The 22975-nt window shown below is 44.4% G+C and overlaps 1 protein-coding gene across 4 annotated transcripts in view; it reads left to right on the top strand.

Moving 5' to 3' along the window:
• Positions 1-14286, top strand: part of Fli1 (Fli-1 proto-oncogene, ETS transcription factor) — a 119986-nt gene extending 105700 nt beyond the window's left edge. For 2 of the 4 annotated variants that reach the window (XM_063265409.1, XM_063265408.1), the window contains exons 6-9: positions 6242-6307; positions 8145-8204; positions 10457-10504; positions 12229-14286. In XM_063265409.1, the coding sequence (XP_063121479.1) occupies positions 6242-6307; positions 8145-8204; positions 10457-10504; positions 12229-12758 (704 nt within the window). In that variant the 3' untranslated portion in view covers positions 12759-14286. The remainder of the gene's footprint in view (positions 1-6241; positions 6308-8144; positions 8205-10456; positions 10505-12228) is intronic. The other 2 variants (NM_001017381.2, XM_063265407.1) reach the window with 2 other exon arrangements.
• The last annotated feature ends 8689 nt before the right edge of the window (positions 14287-22975 follow it).

The following is a 22975-nucleotide window of genomic DNA, read 5'->3' as shown; positions in this document are numbered from 1 at the left end:
TGAGGTGGGGGATTCATCCTGAGCCTCAGGACCGACTAAACAGGAACCTGAGTAGTCCACAGTCATGGGAGAAGCAAAAGGTCCCAGCCACTGCCCATCTCCATCTTCTGAGATCATGTTTAAAACCAGGGTTCAGGATGGCCCACTGCTTTCTTTGGGATAAATTCACATCTTGGGATAACCGTTCCAGGGCACCAGGTTAGAGGTGATCCTTTGGGACTCTTGGGCTTCTCTTCCTTCCCAAGGCCTTCCTGAATGAGCTTTATGGCCTCCTTTTATTGTAGAGGTAGGGGCAAGGTGGAACAGACATCTACATACTATGTACGAAGTTCCCATTTATGGAAAGTACAGTTGATCCCCACAGCAGGTCTATACAATTTATTATCCTGCTTTGTAAGAAGCAGAGTTGAAGTTCAAAAAGATAAAGTGACCTGACCAAGGGACTCAGATGAATAGGAACAGAGCTGGGATTAGATCCCAGGGTCTTGTACAGCCACTGAAATCCCCATTAGGCCCTAGCAAAAAAAAGGGGGGTTGCACCTCCCAGGACAGAGTCCTAAACTCTGTTTAGACTGCTCATTTTCCAGGAAAGTTGCTTTTGCCCTGGATTTAAAGTAGGACCCAGGCCAGCAAGTAGGTCACATAAGAGCAGGTCAGGACTGATGTGAACAGGACTGTAACAGAGAGGAGGGGCTGTTCCAGAGTTATGAACTGGGGCCTTAGAAAGCATAGTCAGCTTTTGCAGGAGGTGCTCAGCCCAAAGGAGAGTCCAAATCAGAGAATCCCAGTCAGGTTGGTACTCAGAAAAGTCCATACCTGTACAGAGATAGAACCTACTAGGCACACAAGACCTCAGATAGAGAATTCACTGAGAGGATCATATAGGCACAGGCCCTGGGACATCTAACCGTCCCCAAACAAAGACGATGCCTTACTTATTGGTTTCACTGAGATTGGCAAGCAGAACCAGGTTTTGCCAGCATAAACGGCACAGATGCTGCTGGCCTGCACAGTGAAAACCAGAAATTCCATGAGAAGTTTCAAGGAAAGTGCATCTTTTTCCACCAAGAACCGAGAGCAGGGCCCGGTGTAGTGAGGGTCTGAAAGAGAGGCTTCTGTGTGTTGCTGATGGCTGCCGATGAGGTCATGACAGGAGAGAGCTGTGTCTAGGCTGATGCACCTGGGTCTTGGACAGTCGACTGGAGGCATCAGTAGAAAACAAGGTATTTCCAGAGACGAAGGCCATATTTCCAGGAGCAGTTTAACACTGGTGTGACTATGCCATGGTCACAGCCAGCCTTCCCCTTCCAACAGGGCGAAGAGCTCATATTACTCTACCCTAGGAGGCTGTCTTGGAATCTAAGAGACCATTTAGTGTCACATTCAGCCACACTGAGCATTGCATAATGGAGAAACTGTTCAGGGCGCCGTAGATGGGAAGCAGAATTATCCACAATGGCTGGCAAAGCCCAGAATCCCCGGCATGAGGCCCAGGTCTCTTTGCTTTGGCGAAAACTGACCTCAGGACTGCCTGAAACCAGAAACCGTAGGCAAAGCCCACTGGTGGCTGCTCAGCAAAGGAATCACAATAGGATTTGTCATCTTAGTACCCCTTAAAGCCAGGGGGTGTCAGCCTTCCCTGAAGCAGAAAGAGAGTTTGTCAGAATTAGGGCATAATTTTCTGCTGATAAAGCCATCTGCCACCACAGAGAAGGTCTAAGAGCATCACCTCGGGGGCTGGCCTTGACCGTGACATTTTCAACACCAAGTCTTTGGCCACCTCAAACTTTTCTTCTCTGAAGCCAGATGTAGCTGTCAGGATGTGGACTCCATGTACCACACGTGGGGGCGTCTGTATGTGTGCACTTGGCTGCTTGGAGCCACCACAGCCCTCGGGAGAACTCTGCAGTAGTTGGCATTGACCGTAGCCAGGCAGCTTCTGGCTCTGGAGCCAAGAGTGTCTGTAGGAATTTGTGCAGCAGGCTTGCCCCCTTTTCTCCCGCTTTTCCGTGTTGCTCACAGATATGTCTGTCAGTGTGTCTGGTACTAGAGCCGACCTCATTGTCAGGTTTTCATTTGGGGGGACATTTAATAGGAGAAAACAGAATCCCTCATTTTAGTGATCACGTTGCCCTATGGCCAATGGAACCAGTTCTGATAAATGCCATTCTGCTTATATTTACCCCCATATAAATATCAGAATGTACTTTCACAAACGAAGATGCTGATGACCACCCAAAAATGACACAGTATTATGGGACCACCATCCTATGTGCTGTCCCCTGTTGATCCAGGCACATAAATGAGTGGTAGCCAGCTCCTGACCTCCCTGAAGGGACAATAGGTGGCTTGCTGCCAGTGAGTGTTGACATACTCTGTCATCCCTATCATCATAACTAGCTACAGTCCCAGTTCAAGAAGAGAGTCTTGGATTCTTTCCTGCTAGCGGACAGCAACAGGGACTGCGTGCATTTAACAAGAAGGAGACACTACTGATCCCATTCATTCATTCATTCACATGTATTTACTGCATGTTTACCATGTGCGGGGCACTGTCCTCAGTGTTGTTACCACACACAGGCTCCCAACCATAACAGCTCCCTGCTTGAGGACCTGGCATCCACGTGTGGAATACAAATAAATTGGCCAACATGGTTCTGCTCCAGGTGTTTTTCGGATGAGTGACAACAGCACAGGGTTCCCAACCCTGATGATAATTTTCCTCCTAAAACCTGAGTCACGCTGGTCCTTGTGCTAAGTGTTGACTTGACCGTTTCACTTCAGCTCCAAAGGTCTCCAGTGCTTTGAGCATCCGAGGCAGCTAGATGCTCTTGGCCTTGGGCTTTCTCATCTTCCTACCTCGACCTCGAAACACCTGTTTTTAATTTCAGCCTCGAAGAAAGGAGATGTCCCCTGCACCATAGCTCCTTTGCGGTGCATTCACTAACTTATATTGAATGGGGCCTGGCACTGCTTTGCAGATTGAGGGGCCAGAGAAAGGACTTCTGCACAGATAGAGGGGCTGATGGGAGAGAAGTCTGTGTTCTTCATGTCTGATTCCGCTGACGGGACCACACATCGGCTGAAGATGCCAGCTGATGGCATGGCCATTTATTGCCCAAGGAACTTCAGAATGACGGTGCTGCAAGGCTGGTTTGCGGAGCAGCTTCTCTGTCTATATCACGTCTGTCTCCACCTGTGTTAGGATGGAATGGTAGACTTGGAATCCGCAGGCTTCACCACAAAATAGGCTTGTGGGAGCATCCCCCTGAGAAGCTCAGCAACCCTCATCCCTAAGCTCTACTGAATCTTAGACTGAAAGTAAAATGTTAGAAAAGAAGGACTGACAGGCTCTACCCCAAGCTTGAACTTCAAAACATGATTGCTCGCCTAGAGTTACCAAAGAATCCGGTGACTACCTAGGGAACGAATTCCTACATTCTGAAACTGTCATAAACCCGCTCTTCCCTGAGAGCTAGAACAAAATAATAGAAGGAAAGGAGACAAGAAGTTGACAGTAACCATAGCCACTCCCTGAGTGGGCTATAAAGTTGATCATCCTGAGGACTTATGGACCAGATTTCACCAAGGATGAGAGCTTTCTGAGGCGAGTGTAGCTTGAAAACTTTAAGGCAGATTTTACAAGTGCTCTAGACTTCAGATGGCGCACACCAACTCCTGGAGCTTAGTGGCTCCCCTTCCTTTTGACTTACTCTCCTGGCTAGTTTTATGCCAACTTGACATAAGCTAGAGTCATCTGAAAGGAGGGAACCTCAGTTGAGAAAGCTGTAAGGCTTTATCTTAACTAGTGATCCATGGAGGACGAGTCACTCCCATTGTAGATGGTGCCATCCCTAGATTGATGGTCCTGTTGTTCTACAGGAAAGGAGGCTGTGCAAGCCATGGCAAGCCAGCCAGTAAGCAGCACTCCATCATTGTCTTTGCATCAGCTCCTGCCTCCAGGTTTCCTGTTCTAGTTCCTATCCTGACTTCCTTCAGTGATGGACTTTTACCTAGAAGTAGAAGCAGAAACAAACCCTTTCTTCCCCCAAGTTGTTTTGATCCTGGTGTTTCACAGCAGCAGAAATAACCCTAAGACACTTACATTTATTACTTTCCAGTTTATCCCCTTCCGTTCTGTCCTTACAAAATGACCTCCTCTCCTTAGGTCCCTGTGCTTTCCACACAGCACCTGGACTGTCTGAGTCTTTGCTCTCTGTTTTCCTGGAGTCACTACACATTGGGAACCTCCCTTGGCCCTATTGTTTGAATAATGAAGGCCCTTAAGATGCTAGCTTAGTTCTCACAAGGTCCTGAATGGCCACCCAGCCCTTCCTTTCTTGTCCTTTTCTTCTCTCCTCTACATCCCTATATATCAGCCATGACCACAGCACCACCCGCTAAGGTACCCAAAGCTACTTACCTTCCCCTCCTTCATCTCCAATGGTCACTGATGCCTCAACCATGTCTTTCGCACATGGTCACAATACCTGGCGATCTTACAGATTTCACAATGTCTAAATGCAAGGACTTTGTTTTATATGACTGACTTCTCCAGGACATGCACACAACACCGTTCAGAATGTTGATTTCAAATTATTGACAGAGACGGACTGAACATCATGTTCCAAAACTTAGCTAGCTCTCCGTTGCTTGAGTCTTATTCTAAAGCTGACTGTACCCTGTGGAACACCACAGGCCCTCTCAGAACGTGTCTATAAAGCTACCTACCTCATTCCAAGCTCAGCACCAAGTTAGTTGACTTACCATTCATTCATTTTTTTTAAACAAGAAAAATCTGTTTTTTTAATAAAGAAAATAATAGGTCAAAAATAAAAACATGCAACTTAAAGGAGTTGAGTTATGTCTCCTTGTCCTGTTCCCTGCCTCCCTCTTCAGCCTGACCCCTCCCCCTTCCCCATGCTCTGTTTTGCTTTTCATGCCAATTGCTGAAGACTATAATTTTAAAATCTGAACTGACTTTTCCAGACCCATGAGGAATGCGCATGTGCACGTGGATTTTTCCACAAGGGTACTTCCTGTCTTTTGGTTTGTCTTAGCCAGTGATAGTAAAGCCAGGCAATCAGATGTATCCATCCATCCATCCATCCATCCATCCATCCATCCATCCATCTGTCCATCTGTCCATCCATCCACCCATCTTCCCAGCCCTTCCTTATTCTAATTTGTTTGAGAGGTTCACGGCGGGCCAAAGGGGACGGTTTGTGTTTTACTCTCTCAGACAGTTGTTTGATGAGGTTTATGTTCCATTTGTTCAGATGGTTTTTATGGTTCCTTTGTTGTTCAGGGAAAGACTTTGAAAGTCATAATTCTGTATCCTTAGCTCTTCTGGTAGGCCTGTGCCATGTCTCAATGGGTTTCTCACAATGAGAAAGGAAATGAGTGTTTCCAGGCAGTTACTTAAGTAGTTTCTGAACATGGTTGTGGGACAGAAAAGCTGAGTCAAAGTTCAGGGTCCACATAGTGCCGGCCTCTCCTAGCTGAAAGCTCTCTGTTGGTTCATTCCCTGATCAGGCCTGGTCCTCAAAGCATTTCTAGCCTATCCTCTCTGTGTGTAGTTATCAGACACCACCCCTTTCCTGCGTACAGAAATGTCTCAGAGCCTTGGTCAGCCCACAGTGTGGTCAAACTTATAAATGTCATTCCATAGCACCAGGGTCATGAGGTATGCGAGGCTGGAGTTGGCTTTGCAGGAATGTCATGGGCCTGGACTTTGAGATGGACCTTCATCCAGATACTACCCCTTAGAGTTTCAGCCGTGCCCAACATCTTGCATTGTTGAAGAGGTTTTTTTTTTCCCTTGAATTATGGTAATTTAAATTTTTAGAAAAATCTTATAAGATAGCTCACAAGTGTTCTCACTTGACCATTAGCATAACTCCCAGAAGGTAAATAATTCACATATAATTTCACTTCCACAAGGACCAGGGAAGGTCTATGAGTCATCCCACATCTCACAACAAACAACAACAGGGATAGAGTTTGAGTCAGCCCTCCAACTTCAAGTTCAGGATTCTTCCTACTGCTCCAGCTCCCAGATTAGACAAATAAGACATTAGAGTTAAGGTTCCTCGGGGAAGACTATGCTTCAGGAATTTAGTGGTGCTTAGCAAGTTACTGCTGAAATAAATTTAACTTCCTCTGATCACCAAGAGAGCAGTGTCATATAACCTTCCTGCAGAACAGACAAAGCTGATGTGTCCTTTGTTCTTTCTCGTAGACCCTTCTTATGACTCTGTCAGGAGAGGGGGATGGAGCAACAATATGAACTCTGGCATCAACAAAAGTAAGCAAATAGGAAAAGACTTTTGGGGGAATAAAATGTTTCCTGAGAGCCGGAAGTTGGGAAGTGGGTGCAGGGTCGTAAGACACACATTAAGAGCAAGCATTGATCTTCATGGTGTCTGACTAGATATCAATGTGAATTTGCAGGGGCTGCTCAGACTTTTGAGGTTTATTTTTATTTATTTATTTTGCTATATTATGTGCACTTGGTTTTAGAACTCATAAAGTCTGAAGGTTTCTTGGGACAAGTTGATTTATAAAACAAAAGTGACAGATGTAGATTTGGTTATTTCAGCCAGGACGATGAATTTCTAGGTCATATATCCTCCACGTGACAAGGCTTAGTCATGCCAGTTTCCCTAGCCCCAGTTAGAGAGACTGACGCGAAAGATAACCCATGAGTTGTTGTGCGTCACAGACATTAACTTGCCTTACAATGATCAGTTGATCAGTTGACTTGTTGAAATCCACCCATCTTTAATTAAGGGGCAATGAAGGAGAGCAAGGCACTCTTCAACCAGCATGTCCATCTTTCTGTCTCCAAGAAGTAAACTGCAGGGAAAGGAGGGGGAGTAAGGGAGATTATGTTAATAATGAGGTTGTGTTCCTGTAAGCCATAACCAGGGTCTCTTTTAGTTATGAGTGGACAGTATTTGTTCACTCCGCACGCAGCACATAGCTCTGTGGGTCTCACAAAGATGAGCCAGGCAAGGACCACTTATTGAGGCAAGAGACAGAAATCACAGATACACATGACTCTTTTCATCCGGGTTGTGTGACAGAGTGTCTGTGCTACCATTTGAGTTAGCGCTACACAAACAGGCCATGTTTTGGTCTAGGGAGCAGGGGAAGACAGGTGAGCCTGGAGAAGTAGTCGGGGTGGTATGTCTCGCTGTGAGGAACCCAGGTTTCTGGAGTTTAGGATGGATGGTGGACCAAAGATAAGAAAGGGATGGTGAATGACACTATGAAGACAGACCCCAGAGCTTTAGTCGTAAGAAGCCATTGAGTGCTGAACAATGCAAGGGGTCGGTTTGAAGACAGAAGCGTGAGTGTTCCAGTCACACCCAGCCACAGTTCACACAAAAAAGCAGCATGCATTCAAAATTGAAGAAGCCAGAGAGGCAAATTTGAGAAGCCTTGGAGGGGGCTCTCACAAAACACAGTGACGTGCAACAGGTGGTCCTTGCTCAAATGGCACTTCCTTAGGAGAGACCTCTGTAAAGATCCTATTTCTTCCCTTATCTATTTGTGTGGGGACACAGTATAGACATGTACCCAGGCATATACACAGAGACCAAAGTAAAACATTGGGTATCCTGCTTTATCACTCTCTGTCTGGTCCCTTAGAGACAAAGTCTCTTACTAAACCCTGGAGTTCACCATTTGTCAGCTAGCCTTGCTGTCCAGCAAGCCTCAGCAATCTTCTTGTCTGTGCCAATACCTCCCCAGTCGCAGGACATGTCATGTCACAAACGTGCACAGCCACATCAAGCTTTTCACATGGGTGCTTAGGATCTCAGCCCATGTCCTCATACAACAAAGAGTCTTAGCCATGGAGCCACCTCAAGGTCCTTCATTTCAAAGGAATGGTACAACCCCATATCAGCAGACATTGTTCAGTGTTGTCCCTTCTGTTAAAATATAACTTCACTGCTAACTCTCCTGCCTGGAGACCAGTGCTGACATATCGGTATGACAAGTATTCATGAATAAAAAGTGTCCATGAGTCCGTGAAAGTGCGTACATATACTCTCCTTCCAGGGAGTTGTGTGACAGGGACATTTTCCTGTCACTGAAGAAAACCTGATTACCACCTTTCCTTCATTTCTCCACAGGTCCTCCCCTTGGAGGAGCACAGAGCATGGGCAAGAACACTGAGCAACGGCCCCAGCCAGGTATGTGACTCAGTCTGTAGCCTCTCCCTTGTGTGCTGTACAGCTGTGGAGTCAGTCAGTGGTAGACCGGAACTGTACAGTTGGCCGTCCATATCTGTGGCTTTTATGCCTGGGAATTTAACCAACCACAGACCAGTAATGCTCAGGAGAGAATGTCCATCTGCACTGAATGTGGACAGACTTGGTTTCTCGTCCTCACTGTTCTTCAACAATGCAGTATAGCTATTGGCATAGCATCTGTATCTTGTTGGTAATCTAGGGATGATTTAAGGAATATGGATTGATAGGCATAAATTATCTATAAATACCCTATTTTATATAAAGGGCTTGAGAAGCCACAAATTTTTTTCCCATCTTTATTAACTTGAGTATTTCTTATTTACATTTCGATTGTTATTCCCCTTCCCAGTTTCCGGGCCAACATCCCCCTAATCCCTCCCCCCTCCCCATTTATATGGGCTTCCCCTCCCCATCCTCCCCCCATTACCACCCTCCCCCCAACAATCACATTCACTAGGTGTTCAGTCTTGGCAGGACCCAGGGCTTCTCCTTCCACTGGTGCTCTTACTAGGCTATTCATTGCTACCTGTGAGGTTGGAGCCCAGGTCAGTCCACGTATAGTCTTTGAATAGTGAGAAGCCACAAATTTTAACATCCTTGACAAACCTTAGAACAAATACACCAAGAGGCAACTCTAGTTCACACATCATCTCTTCTTTCAGAGAGATTATCTGGGAATTAAGCAGCAAGTCCTGGAGCCAGGGTGGGGGTGGGGGATCCATTAAAAGGTACTTAACAACTGAAACAGTGCAATACCTTATTTCATAGGAGAAGAAAGCAGAGGTTCAGATGGGTGAAAGGATTTACTGAAAGACAAGCAGAGTCCCCACTTCTTCTCCAGGCATTTTACATTCCTAAACCATACAGAAATGCCCTTGTCTAGTGAATACTAAGTTAAAACAAGTGCTCTTCTTTTGAAGCTATGGACCTGTAGAGCCTTAATAAAGAAATGACTTATAGACTGCAGACTATAATACCCTCTGTGGCATGACCGCCTATGATGGGCCGCCCTTGTCCCTGTCCAAATCCAGCCAGGCCCTGCCCCCAACTCCCGGTTCCACCTCTGCTCCTGCTTGCACGCTTCCAGCAAGCAGGAAGTTGACAACCTACCTTGACATAATTCTTCTCTGAGTCAAGAGTCCTCTGTTCATCTACCCCTCTGGCCACTTGTCTTCTGGGGAAAGGTCCCGCAGGAGGACCCTACACAGAGCTGAAGACAGCCATTCTACTCATCTCCACTGTCATAATTAAGACCCTGAATTAAGATCTGAACAAGCTATTTGCTTTGGGGTGGGGCCAACATGGTTCTCCATTTCCACTCAAAAATATAGAAAGAGAAATTGCATTAAAGGGTGAAATTCAAGTGAAAACTGAGTTGGGTCGAGCAAATTTTAAAGGAGTTCCAACAACAACAACAAAATTTAATACCTGCCCCAACAATTTCAGTTTCATTAAAATAAATATTAAAATTTAGTAAAGAGAGAGAGACCAGAAGGCTTCAAGAACTGTTCAAATTAATTCTTTTTAATTTGATAATAATTACTATTATAATTGAAAAAGAGGCAGTGCTTTTAGAAAGTAGTGATTTCATAGCTGAAATATAAATCCTGGTTAGTGTTGACATTTTCAAGCCTAGAATCACAGAGAGTTTTGGTAAAAGGGAATGGAGGCCAGCAGCCCAACACACTCTTCGGGGCTGAGAAAACAAATACCCAGAGGTTGTCCAAACCATGATTTAGTTCATGGCATAGCTGGGACGAGAACCCAGGCTACCTGGTGGTTTTTTATAGTCCATCAGAAAACTCAGACATGTGTAATGTCTTCAGCATTAGAAAGAGCTATTAATGTCTAGTAATCACTGTGGGACCTTCTTTAAGACGGTTTAATAAGCCTCGCTCACTGCCTGGTTGAATTTAGCCAGATGCTTTTCAAACATGTGGGTGATTCCGTTTGGGGGGTGGGGTGGGCAGTGACAGCATAATCTAAAAGTTTAGAAACCAAATGTGAAGAAATGATGCTGTCGCTCTCCCGTGTTGATTGGGCTGTAACTGTGATCAAGGTCTTGGATCAAGCTTTCCTATGGCCCTGAGATAAAAGTAGGAACCGTTGAGGTTTCCTTCATCTTGATGCTGCTGTCAAATTTTTTGATGAGGAATGAAGCAAGCTTCTTTTTCTTCTTCTTCTTCTTTTAGATCCTTATCAGATCCTGGGGCCCACCAGCAGCCGCCTAGCAAACCCTGGTGAGTTAACTTTAACTCGCAAGCCTTTCTTTCCAGAGCGTTCGCTATGTCTGTTAGAGGACAGAAACTTTACTCCTAAGGACAGATACCTGTCTGGAGGCTACATGTGCTTCCTTAGTCGAATACTCAATTGTGCACACACAAGAGGCAGGGCCTATTAATGAGTAGCAGCATCCACTGCCAGAAGATGTTTCTGGAGAACAAACATCTCTGCATAGAGACGTTCATGTTCATGGCAAATGACTCAGATAGAAGTTCCCTGTGAGGGAAGATATTCTCACTTGTTCCTCAAATAGGGCTCATAGACAAATGTCCCCAAGTAGTGTGGTTCTGATGTGAGTGCTGTAGTTATACAGTCTTTGGGGAAAAAAAAGTATGTCCCTAAAGACTTGCACACAAAGCGAACTTGACAAGGCGTTAAGGATTCGCTGTTAAAAAATGACTCTCAGGGGGTTGGGGATTTAGCTCAGCGGTAGAGCGCTTGCCTAGCGAGCGCAAGGCCCTGGGTTCGGTCCCCAGCTCCGAAAAAAAAAAAAAAAAAAAAGAAAAAAAAAAAAATGACTCTCAGATGTGCTCATCTAAACCCAAACCGTGGAGACTGGGAGCTCAAGGCAACGAAAGCCAGGCCCACATACCTGCGGTACCTGGAGAACTTCAGGGTACACAAGCTGACTGGGTCTCCTCCCTACTCTTTAGCCAGACCGCTCTAGCTCAGATGAGCTGTCCAGCATCCCTCCTGTTTTCCTCACCTCTGCCCAGTCTTCTGGGTCGACTGAATACTGAGAGCCCTGCACTAGGAAACTGCCAGAGAACAGTGAACCCGAACTCCGTGAGGTCCTCTCTGCCACTCCCTACAGCCACCCCCAAGAGGTTCTGGGGTGCTTGACACTCTTTCAGGCCAAGGTTTAATAGCTTGAGGGATTTCAGTACTAAGCAGAGATTAGATAGTGACTCAGGTCTAGGTAGAAAAGTCTATGTAGACGGGGAAGGTCAAAAATCTTAAAAGGGTGTGGAGAATTGGCTTCCCTAAGATCATGACATCTTGCTGGGACAAAGCCAACATACATTACCAACCAGCCTTGGGGACAGTCAATCTTAAGATCTAACCTCACTTAATATGCTCATTTCGGTGGTAGCAGTAGGATGAGCAGCATGTAGTGTACCTTTTAAACTAGCTAGATGAGCGAGCCGGTCTTTGATGAGTAAGCATTTGAAGTGATGGGCGTGTGACTTATCCCTCTGTGATTGTCAGTCACTATGTGCACGTGTCAAAATATCACCCTATGCCCTGTAAACATGTACAACAGTATATGCCCATTTCTGTTTTCTAAAGGAAAGCGTAAAGAAGGGTTGTCTCCATGAGATTCTGGCATAAGAGAAAATAGTTTCTTTTTGTTTGTTTGTTTGTTTGTTTGTTGTCTTTGTTTGGGCTTTGTTTTATTTTCGGTGTTTTATTTCCAGACAAGTTTACTCTGTGTAACAGAACCCTAACTGTCTTGGACTCCTAGACCAAGGCTAGCCTCAAATCAGAGAGATCCACTTGTCTGTGCTTCCCCAAGTTCTAGAATTAAAGGTGTGCGCCGCCATGCCCAGCCAGTAAAGGCTTTGTTGTTTTGGGCTTTTTGTTGTTGTTGCTTTGTTTTGTTTTGGGAGAAAGGACAAGAATTGTCATGTTTAAGAATCAGGACTGAGACTACTTCCTCCTGTTTCCTCCCTGACTGCAGGAAGTGGGCAGATCCAACTGTGGCAGTTTCTCCTGGAACTACTGTCTGACAGCGCCAACGCCAGTTGCATTACTTGGGAGGGGACCAACGGGGAATTCAAAATGACGGACCCTGATGAGGTGGCCAGGCGCTGGGGAGAGCGGAAGAGCAAGCCCAACATGAATTACGATAAGCTGAGCCGGGCCCTCCGATACTACTACGATAAAAACATTATGACCAAAGTGCATGGCAAAAGGTATGCCTACAAGTTTGACTTCCATGGCATTGCCCAAGCCCTGCAGCCACACCCAACAGAGACATCAATGTACAAGTATCCTTCTGACATCTCCTACATGCCTTCCTACCATGCCCATCAACAAAAGGTGAACTTTGTCCAGCCCCACCCATCCTCCATGCCTGTCACCTCCTCCAGCTTCTTTGGAGCAGCGTCACAATACTGGACCTCCCCCACTGCGGGGATCTACCCGAACCCCAGTGTACCCCGCCATCCTAACACCCACGTGCCTTCACACTTAGGCAGCTACTACTAGAACTTAACACCAGTTGGCCTTCTGGCTGAAGTTCCAGCCCTCACTTCTACTGGATACTCTGGACTCTAAAAGATGCTGTAGCTTTGAAGAGATAAGAAAACTGGATGTTCTTTCCTTTGGATAGAACCTTTGTACTTGTTCTTCTAAAAATGATTATTTGTATGTTTAAAAAAAAAGAACTTTTGCTTCCTCTACCTAAAAAAGAAAAAAGAAAGAAAAAGAAAGAAAGAAAGAAAAAAGATCCTTCCATGGGCCAGTCCACCAATTTGGATTCTCAACCTCCTATCATTGAATGAGTTAAATATTTAGGTTACTGGAACCGGTTATACCATGATTCCGAGAATGGAGTATGCATTTTCTGTATTCTTCTTTTATGACCAAAGCAGTTTCTTATCAGCACACGGGTCTCATCCTTTTAGGATAATGAATCATGCATGGACTTGACCAGGGTTGGTCTGGTTTGAGGCTTTAGTAAAAATCAAGGTAGGATGTTTATAATCTTTTCTTAGGAGGACTTAATTCAGCGGATGGCAACTGGAACACCGGCTGGGAGGCTGGTGAAGTCCCTGCCCAACTGGAATTTAAAAGATGTGTGTGTATGTGTATATTTAAGAAGACATGACTATTACAAAATTCCTCCCAATGGGCCATATGCGCTTGGCTGACTGTTCTCTCCAGAAATAGTCAGAATATGAACCAAGAAAGTTTAACACAAACACAGACACTCCTGAAGGACAGTGGACTAAGTAACTTTTTGTTTTTGTTTTTGTGTTTTAGTGACAGTGAGTCCCAGGACTTTGAAAAGTCAGGGGGATTTCTAAACTCAGACAGATTCGCAAGCGCTGTGCGCTTGTCAGACCACCAGACCAAGGTCAACCAATCAGAAGGCAACTTAACTGTATAAATTATGCAGAGTTATTTTTCCTATATCTCACAGTATTAAAAAAAATAAATAATTAAAAAGTTAAAGAGTGAATAAACGAGTTGACCTCGGTCACAAATGCAGTTTTACTATCAAATCAATCATTGTTATTTTTTTAAAGTATAATTTGTACATCTTTTGTCAATCTGTACATTTGGGCAATTTGTACGTTTTTATAGCTGGTCTCTCTCTCTCTCTCTTTTTTTTTAAATAAGCATAATGTGACTATTGATGAAAAGAAAACGGAGTGAAAAGTCACTAAGTTCTTAGGAAGAAAAGCCGTGATACAGTTATTTTAACGCGCATGCCCAAACAAGAGAAAAGATCCCTTTAGATCTACAATGCGTCAGAAATGTTTGTAAATAACAGAGCTGCAATAACCTGAGAAGGACAGACAGACGTCTCCTCGTGCGCGCGAGGAGCTCTCCTGCTCTATATAGCAATATATTTTTAGACGTGAGAATATATATAATTTTGCAGGTAATCGTGACTTTTTAAATGATATTAAGGGTTAAGCTGACAACTGTCCAATGCAGACTGAGTTGTAAAATAATTTGACCTGAATAAATTGTGCCTTCTTCCTTTTCTTCTTCTTTCAGAACTTGATGACATTGTTTCCTTACTGCCAGATCAAAGGCTTTTCCAGAGGGAAGTTGTGTGTGTGTGTGTGTGTGTGTGTGTGTGTGTGTGCGCGCGCGCGCGCGTGTGTGTGTAAGAACATATGCCACGGCACACATTTAAAGGTCAGAAGGCAAATTTATAAATTAGTTCTCTCCTTCCACCTTAGTTTTTGAGGCAGAACCTCTCTTGCTATTTCTCCCACCCTGTGGACTTCAGGCCTGCTGACCCACAAGTTTTCCAGCAGCTTTCCTAACTCCATCTCCCCTCTCACCAGAGGAGGAATGGGATTACAGGTGAATTCTCTTTTTTTATAGGTCCCAGGGATCAAACTCAGTCATCAGGCTTATAATACCATACACATATCCACTGAGGCATCTCACTGGCCCTGAGGGGGAAAAATCCCTTGCTCACTTCTTATACAAAGAATTCCTTCCTTATTTCTCTTAATCCCTCCCTTATTTCTTCCAAATGCACATGCTGCGGCACAGTGGAAGGCACAATATTAGTGAGTTTCACACGGTTGTTAACCGTGAAGTTTTGAAGCTTCTCTAAGCCATAAAGATGTTTCTTTGTAAGTGAGAGGCACACCCTAGGTAAACTGTATCCAGCGAACTGCAGCAGCAGCGAACTGCAGCAGCAGCCCTCTCCAGGGCCTGGCTGGGTAGACCTGACTCTTCTCCCTGAGGTCACCTGCTGCTCCAGCGGAGAACAAGAGTCTAACTTCCTTTCAGTCCCACACTATGGCTTTATGTAGACTCTCTGCCTGGATTTTTCAGCCCAATAGAGATCTGGTGGCTTCAGAGTTAAGGATCTTGTTCCTCTTTTTTTTTTTTTTTTACAATAAAGATGACTAAAACCAGAAACAACCAGTGTTGTTGCAGGGACTCTCGTAGAACTCTAAAAACCCCTTAGAGAAGTTTCCAGCCTTTGGGCTTCACACAGATTAACTTCTGGACTCGGTAGGTCTACCCGAAGAAGATGAGAAGAGTTCTGAACACTGATCTCCAACTTTTAAAACTCGCACCCTGCATTGTAAAATACATTAAGCACACATTCTTGATACATGTATGTATATGTTGATTTGTACCTTGCAGAGACAAAATGTATCCAGATATAAATATGTAGATTTCTCCAATCATGACTGGAAATATTCAGAAAGTGTTTTAAAGTGTGGGGTAAAGAGAGAGCTGTTGAGGTAAAGTGCGATTGCTGCTTTTACAGACAACCCAGGTTGGATTCCCAGAATTTACTTGGGGTGACTCACAACTGCCCATAATTTAATCTTCCGAGGACCTGATGATCTCCTCTGGCCTCCTCAGATACCTGCACACACACAACATATGCTTACCCACACACACACACACACACACACACACACACACACACACACACAGACACACACAACATATGCTTACACAGACACACACACAACATAAGCTTACACAGATGCATACACACAACATATGCTTACACACATACACACACACAGACACACACATACACAACATATGCTTACACAGTCACACACACAGCATATGCTTACACAGACACACACACAAAACATATGCTTACATAGACTCGCACACACAGACACACACAAACACACACAGACACACACACACAGACACACACACGCACATTCACGTACATATAAATAAATGAATAATTGCATCTTTCCTGAACACATATAGGCTCTTTTATTGGCATTGTACCTAATCACGCATTCTAACAACCAATTACAAAGTGTTCACCTTGGACTTGATATGATACACTATTTTAGATACTAGGAGAATATTTCTGTAGAATGTGCCATTTGCAATAAGCAATTTGGGTGTCTATGGGTTTTTGTGTCTTTGCATGGTCCTGGAACCTACACTTACCCAGGGAAAAATAAGATTAACTATTTACTATGAACAAAAAGGCAAAACTTTAGAAGGTGATACAGAAATATGTTTACATTCTGTTCTCTTCCTCATATTGCACCATCCCTGCTCTCAACATTCAAAACAGAAACAGTGACCATTAGTGCAATGAACACACATATCTACACTCTTCTACGGATTTTCCAGTGCCTTCTAACAGAGAAAAGAGAAAAGTCATTAATGGCTCAGGTATAGAAATGCACGAGGAAAGCTAGGAATGTTCATAAACATTCTCATGTCAGTTCACAAATATACAAAGTACTATTAGGGGAAATTGAGAGGTGCATACTCCTGAGTCACTGCTCTAAGGACACGATGCTCACACCATTAGTTCACCTTTTAAAACGTGTGTGTGTGTGTGTGTGTGTGTGTGTGTGTGTGTGTGTGTGTGTGTGTGTGCTGGTGCATATGTATATGTGGCACCTGCATACTGGTAACTGAAAATGCCAGGAGAGGACATAGGACCCCTGAAACTGACATTACAGGCAGTTGTGAGCTGACTGCCACGTGATCTGCCCAACATGGACGCTATCTTCTGTGAGGACAAGCCATTTCCACTCCTGACACATTTCTTCAGCCGATAGTTAGCCCTCTAAAGAAGTTTGTTTCCTACACAAAGATTCAACACTCTCAGTTCTGAGTGTCACAGTGGTTCGACTGACGGGAGCAGAGCAATTTTATCCGTCAAGCATTCCCTGAGGGAGGAGTGACATTTAGTTCCTGCAGTGTCCAGATTGAGCCGTCTAAGCCGGGCTCACAGACATTCAGCTAAGCCGTGGCCCCCAGCAAACAGGCATTCATGCCAACCTGACTGCTAGTCCACTCTCCCCTTCTGCACTTGCTCCATGAGAGCTGTCCCATCTGATAAACTGTGCAAAGCAGAGGAGGCACAGCAGCCCTGTGAGGGATTCTAATGGAAACCGATTCTCCTCACGTCCCTTCAGTTCCAGGCCTGTCCACAGCCCTTCATCAGGTGGATGAATTCATCCATTTGAGGAGCTACTACAAACTACTGTAGGCTCACTGGCTTATAAGCAACAGAAATGTGGTGTTCACAGATCTAAAAGCCAGAAGTCCAAAGTACCAGCAGATTTGCCGTTGATAGGGAACTCACTGTTCATTCCTGATTTGCAGGTGGTCCCTTCTCATTGTCCTCTCACACAGTTCCAGGCAGCAAGCCGATTTCTATATATAGAAAGTTATAACATGAATGTTACAGGGAGAGGGGACATGAATATTCAATGTATAGCAGAAATTTAAATTCCTTGGTGTCAAAATATTGTCAATACCCAAAGGAAGTTGTATTTTCAATATCTGTTGCTTTGAAACATTTTCAGAAGTCAAAAAACACTAGAAGTTTAAGGACATTTAAAGTGATCATAGCTTTTTCTAATCAATAATATCTTCATGCACCTGGGGAGTGAGCCCAACACATGAGTTCTGCCCATCGTAAATGAATGAAGTGTGGTTTCATAAACAGAATATTTGCAGTCAAAACCAAGTGAGAGAAAAGGATCCAGAATACCAGGGAAGAAAGGAATATCCACTAATCCTAAGAAAAGCACAACCAGAGAGCAAGGTATTATTTGTGGATATTTTAAAAACCACTGTGAGTCAAAAAATCACTTTTAAAAATTGCGTCTGCGTTCAACCTGTGGACATTTATTACCCCTAAATATAACTTCATTATGATATATAATATTTATAAACATATATAAAGCATTATTTATACATATAATATTCCCTTATCCCCTAAATAATGTAGTGTAACAATAATTTCCACAGCCTTTACATTGCATTGCTCAATAGAAATAACTTAGAGTGATTTAAATATATAATGCATAAATTACGTAGAAGCACCACGCCATTGTACATAAGGGACTTGAGCATCCAGGGGGTTGGGTATCCCGTGACTTCCTGAAACCAATACCCTTCAAATTGCAAGGTACAAATATAGATTTTTTTTAAAAGTTATTTTTAGATTTTCTTGTCTTACTTTATTTTCTGTACATAGGTGTACATGCATGTAAGTATGTGTACAATGTTGAGTGCCTGGTGCTAAAGGAGGTCAGAAGAGGAGAGTTAGATGCTCGTTACTGGAGTTACTGATCATGAGTCACCATGTGGGTACTGAGAAGTGAACCCCGCCCCTGTGTAGGACGTGCCCTCGACAGCTGAACCATCACATCTTCAGCCTGCTTTCTACGAGAAAGCTTGGACCCTGAGGAGTTGCTGTCACATACCACTTTCCCTTGTGTTTCTTTACTAATAACCACCATGCAAACACGTCGCTTTGAAAACTGCTGGGAAAGTAAACTTCGGAAGAATGTGCTTGGGGACACGGTCTGTGAGCATGGCGTCTGCTGCCAGCCGGCATCCTGCACCTTCCTGTGGTCTGACTCTTCACAGAGGTTCCTTTATGTCATCCGGAGAGGGGGCTTGCATCTAGAACTCAGGAGGTAGCAAAGAGGAGATGGAGTGTCCGCAGAGACCAGGGGCGAGGGCTTAGACTAGAGAGGGGCAGGAGTCAGGTTCTGGTGAGCACAGAGGCTTCACTTTTATTCAAGAAGGCCTCTGTGGTTTGTGAAAACACACACTGAGCATTTCATCACTAGAAGGCCGCTGAAAAGGATACTGCGTGCCTTCAGCCATATCCTCCACCCCCAAAGGATTAAGAAAGGTCAGCTGGTTTGAATACTACAAATCCCAGGTTCCCTGGGAGGACGGCCTCTTCGGAGAGGAAGTGGTTCAGCCAGGCAAACCTCCAGGGTCTCAGCCAATTGAGAAGGAATATGAAGGGAAGTTTTTGAAAGAAATGGGGGCTCACGTCTGGGGTCTGTCTCCCTCTTTCACTCCTACTTGGCCTCCTGTCTAATCGTTGCAGTCTGTCTGAGCTGGCAAATTCCTAAGCACATAGTCAATTTACACTTAGCTTAAAAGCTCTAGGGGAAAACACATTTCCAGTGAGAGCGCTCACTTACCTACAATTGCTAGATTAACCTTCTGGGTTTTTTAACCCAGTTAATGCATGTGTTTTCTTAGCTGGAAGAGAGAGATAATTTGGGGAGATTAAACGAGTGTGGATATAATCCCAGCAACCCTGCGCTCAAATTTTAAATACTTTCATCTAGCAGGCAAATTATTAATACCTACTGACCAGGGAGCTGAGTAACATCTCCTGCCAATGATCCTGTGAAGCAGCAAAGAACAACATGGAGGTCCACTGCAAAATGCTACACAGGAAGCGTGTGTGTGTGTGTGTGTGTGTGTGTGTGTGTGTAGACATTGTCACCTGCTAGATTTCTTAAGGGACGTTATTAAAACTGTACTAGTTGATAACCACTCTGTCTAGGCACTTAATGTAGACTTTTAATTTATGGTCAGGAAGGTGGGTGTTTTTTTTTTCAAGTGAGTGAAAAGAGAGTGTAGATCGAGTTTTCCAGAGGATATTCATATTTCTGTAGTGCCCTGTGTGGGTTCTTGTCCTTCACTGGTTCCGTGTGGTCACCTCAGGTCAGTAGAGCATGAAAGAGGCTTCAGGGGCTTTAACTAAGAGAACGGCCTAAAGGGAAGCTAGAAATGGGCTTTGTCAGAAATACTGAATAGATCGTTAAATTGGCTAAGAAGTTGGCAGGTGGGATTCTCTGCCTTGATAACCTTGTGTCCAACACTATCACGGACCTACAGTTCCTCAGAGGCCTCATGGGAGGTGGGACATACGTCTCTTGTTTGCCACTGTGGTGACTCTGGATCCCAGCAAGTGGTCAATTGTAAATGTGGAGTGAAGCAGAAGAAAGGATCCATAGTCAGCAAGACTGGGTTGTGAATCCAGCTGTCCCTCCCCGAGTTATGAACTCCTGTCTCAGGTTCACTTCCTCAGGGGTAAAGCAAGGACTGTTGTGTACCATCGTTCAAGGCTATCAAAGAAGTGATGTAAGATCGTGTAAGTGTTCCCCGTTTAAAAAAAGATACTGAACTTCAAAATATTACATGAAGTCTTAGTAGACTGGTGCTTCCTTTGATCATTAAAAACTTGAAATGTGGCTCTGGTCCCCCTGATATAATATAGAGTTAAGTTAGGAGCTGAGAAAATGGCACAGTGGATAATGTGCTTGCTGGGCAAACATTAGGACCTGCATCCTGATCCCGAGCTCACACTTAGGAAGCCAAGCTGGATATCTGTGTCTGTAATCCCAGCAATGGTGGGGCCGAGACAGGCAGGTCACCGAAGTTCTCTGGCCAATAAGCTAGTTCCAAGTTCAGTGCAGAGTTCTGACCTCAAAAGATTGTACAGTAATAGAGAAAGATATGACATCAACTCACACACACACACACACACACACACACACACACAGAGAGAGAGAGAGAGAGAGAGAGAGAGAGAGAGAGAGAGGAAGGGAGAGACAGAGAGACAGACAGAGAGACAGACAGAGAGACAGAGAGAGACAGAGAAAGTGTTAAACAGTAAAATGCTAATTTATTTTACATAATAACTAGTTTTAGATGTCAAGATTTTGGAGCAGGAGAGAGCTGACTTAGTAGATAAGAGGATTTGTCAGTGTAAGAGAGCATGAGTGGGAATCTCAGTTCCATACACATCTGTAATCAACAGTGCGTGGTGGGGAAGAGGAGGGAGACAAGAGTTTGGATCTCTGTGGCTCGACAGCTGTGAGTCTAGTTCCCGGTTGAATGAAAGACCTTCTCTCAGTGGCCTACGAGGGAGAGCAATAGAACAGAACACCTGACACCCTTCTCTAGCCCTGCACTAAACCACTTCTGCACACACAAGTTTGCATATACCACATTCACTCAGACACATACACCATTACACACACAAAGACAAAAATTATACAGGCTTGAGGTCATTGCAAACTTACAAAACAGCTGGAAAATATAAATAAACATCTTTTCTTGAGCCGGCTGAGAGCAGACTCCTGACCAATGCTCCGTTGGCTCTGGATACCTGAGCATATATTTCTGTCAAACATCTGTCTTCTCCTGTGGAGTCTACCACAAGCCAGAGAACCAGAAAACTAACCTGGACAGGTTACTTCCAGGGCACTCTCAGGCACCAATCACTTTTCTTTCTGCACAGATAATTTTTTCCAACTCTGGGAACTGAGCTTCACCAACCTGTCTGTCACACATCTGCTAGGCAAGCTCCACCCTGGGCTACGTTGTCAGATCCCTGCTCTACTCTTCATTTTGAGGCAAGACTTCACTCAGTTGCCCAGGCTGGCCTTAAACTTGCTTTGTAACCAAATTAATCCTTGTGATCCTCCTGCCTTGGTTTCCATAGTAACGCAAATGAGCAACCTTGTACCACCAGGCCAGCCCATTATCATCCGTTGTTGGAGAAGAAAGGACAACCTAGAATCACAAGTGACATTTGGGATGCCCAGTCTTCCCCTGGCTTTCAGAACCTTGGATATTTAGATTGCCATGGGCTGGTCACGTTGTAGAATAATCCCCAGGCTTTGGCTTTCTGGTGTGTGCTCATGGGTAGGTCTGGCTTCCCGGTGAGCAACAATCATAGAAGTCATACTAGGTTCCTCCCCTGGCAGGTACGTGCTCTCAGTGTATCTTCATACTGACGGGGTTCACTTAGATGATTTGTGGAACAGATGACGTTCCAGGCTCTTCTGGAAATTGTACATTTTCCCTTTTGTAATTAGCATATCGTGCGGATGTTCCTCGTGGGATTATGGAAATATCCCCCCACCATCAAATTCTAATGCATCAATTCATCCCTGTGTGTGTGTGTGTGTGTGTTTAAGTATAAATAAGTGTTCATAAGTATTCCTAAAGGTACATCTCTAGTGACTTGTGTTTTCCATTTATTGAAAGACTTGGATATGTTCTTCTCATTAGTTGGGTAGTTATTTTGGCCCAATAGGAAACCATTTAAGTGGGTTTCAACTTTACCCAGCACATGCTAACTTCCTTACTTGTTCCTTCAAAAACACATTTAGGGTTCCAGTCCCTAATTCATGGATTCCTGGATCATTTTAGAAGGAAATGATGTTTTTCAAAGCCAATATATGGGTGCTAGGTGTCCTGTCTCCAAGTTTCCCCAGAGGATAGCACTAGGCATTGCATGCATGTGCATATATATAATATGCCTGTTTTATGTGCATATATGGATTTACATGTGTTCATGTATACACATGCATAAATAAATATGTACACACTACATATTCATCTCAATCTATATTGAAAATCCTGAGTTCATTCAGAAGTGTTCAATCAGGCATCTCAGGATTCCTCTAATTCTTCCTTTCCTTGTAATAAAAACCATGGTTTTTGTTAGGCATATTGAGTACCACCCTCTGCCAATAACCAGTGTTTCTTCTCTGGAGGCCCCCTAGCCACCCGTGACAGGCTCCTTTCCTTGCTCAGGTCCCCCCCATAGCCTTTCCCTCACCCTACCTTAGTGTATGCCCTCTTCAGCTTGTTCAAGCTTAACGCCACATGTCAACTTACCTCTCCACAAGGACACAGTCTACAGTCCACCTCGGCGGAACCCTGACTCCTATACACACCACACTACCACAGTCTGTCCCACCCTGCTGACACGGCCGATCTTGTCAGGCCAACTCTGTGCCACTGCAGGCTGACACTTGTCCTGTTCAGTCATGTCACGGCTTCAGGAGGCAGAGATTGAAGAGGAAGGAGCGATAATAAGATGTATTAATCGTGATTCTTATCTGCCTCCATTTGCACACACGCCTAGCACACACACACACACGTGC

This window comes from Rattus norvegicus, chromosome 8, assembly GCF_036323735.1.
Source record: "Rattus norvegicus strain BN/NHsdMcwi chromosome 8, GRCr8, whole genome shotgun sequence".
Classification (NCBI taxonomy): domain Eukaryota; kingdom Metazoa; phylum Chordata; class Mammalia; order Rodentia; family Muridae; genus Rattus; species Rattus norvegicus.
This window is presented reverse-complemented; position numbering and strand designations above follow the sequence as displayed.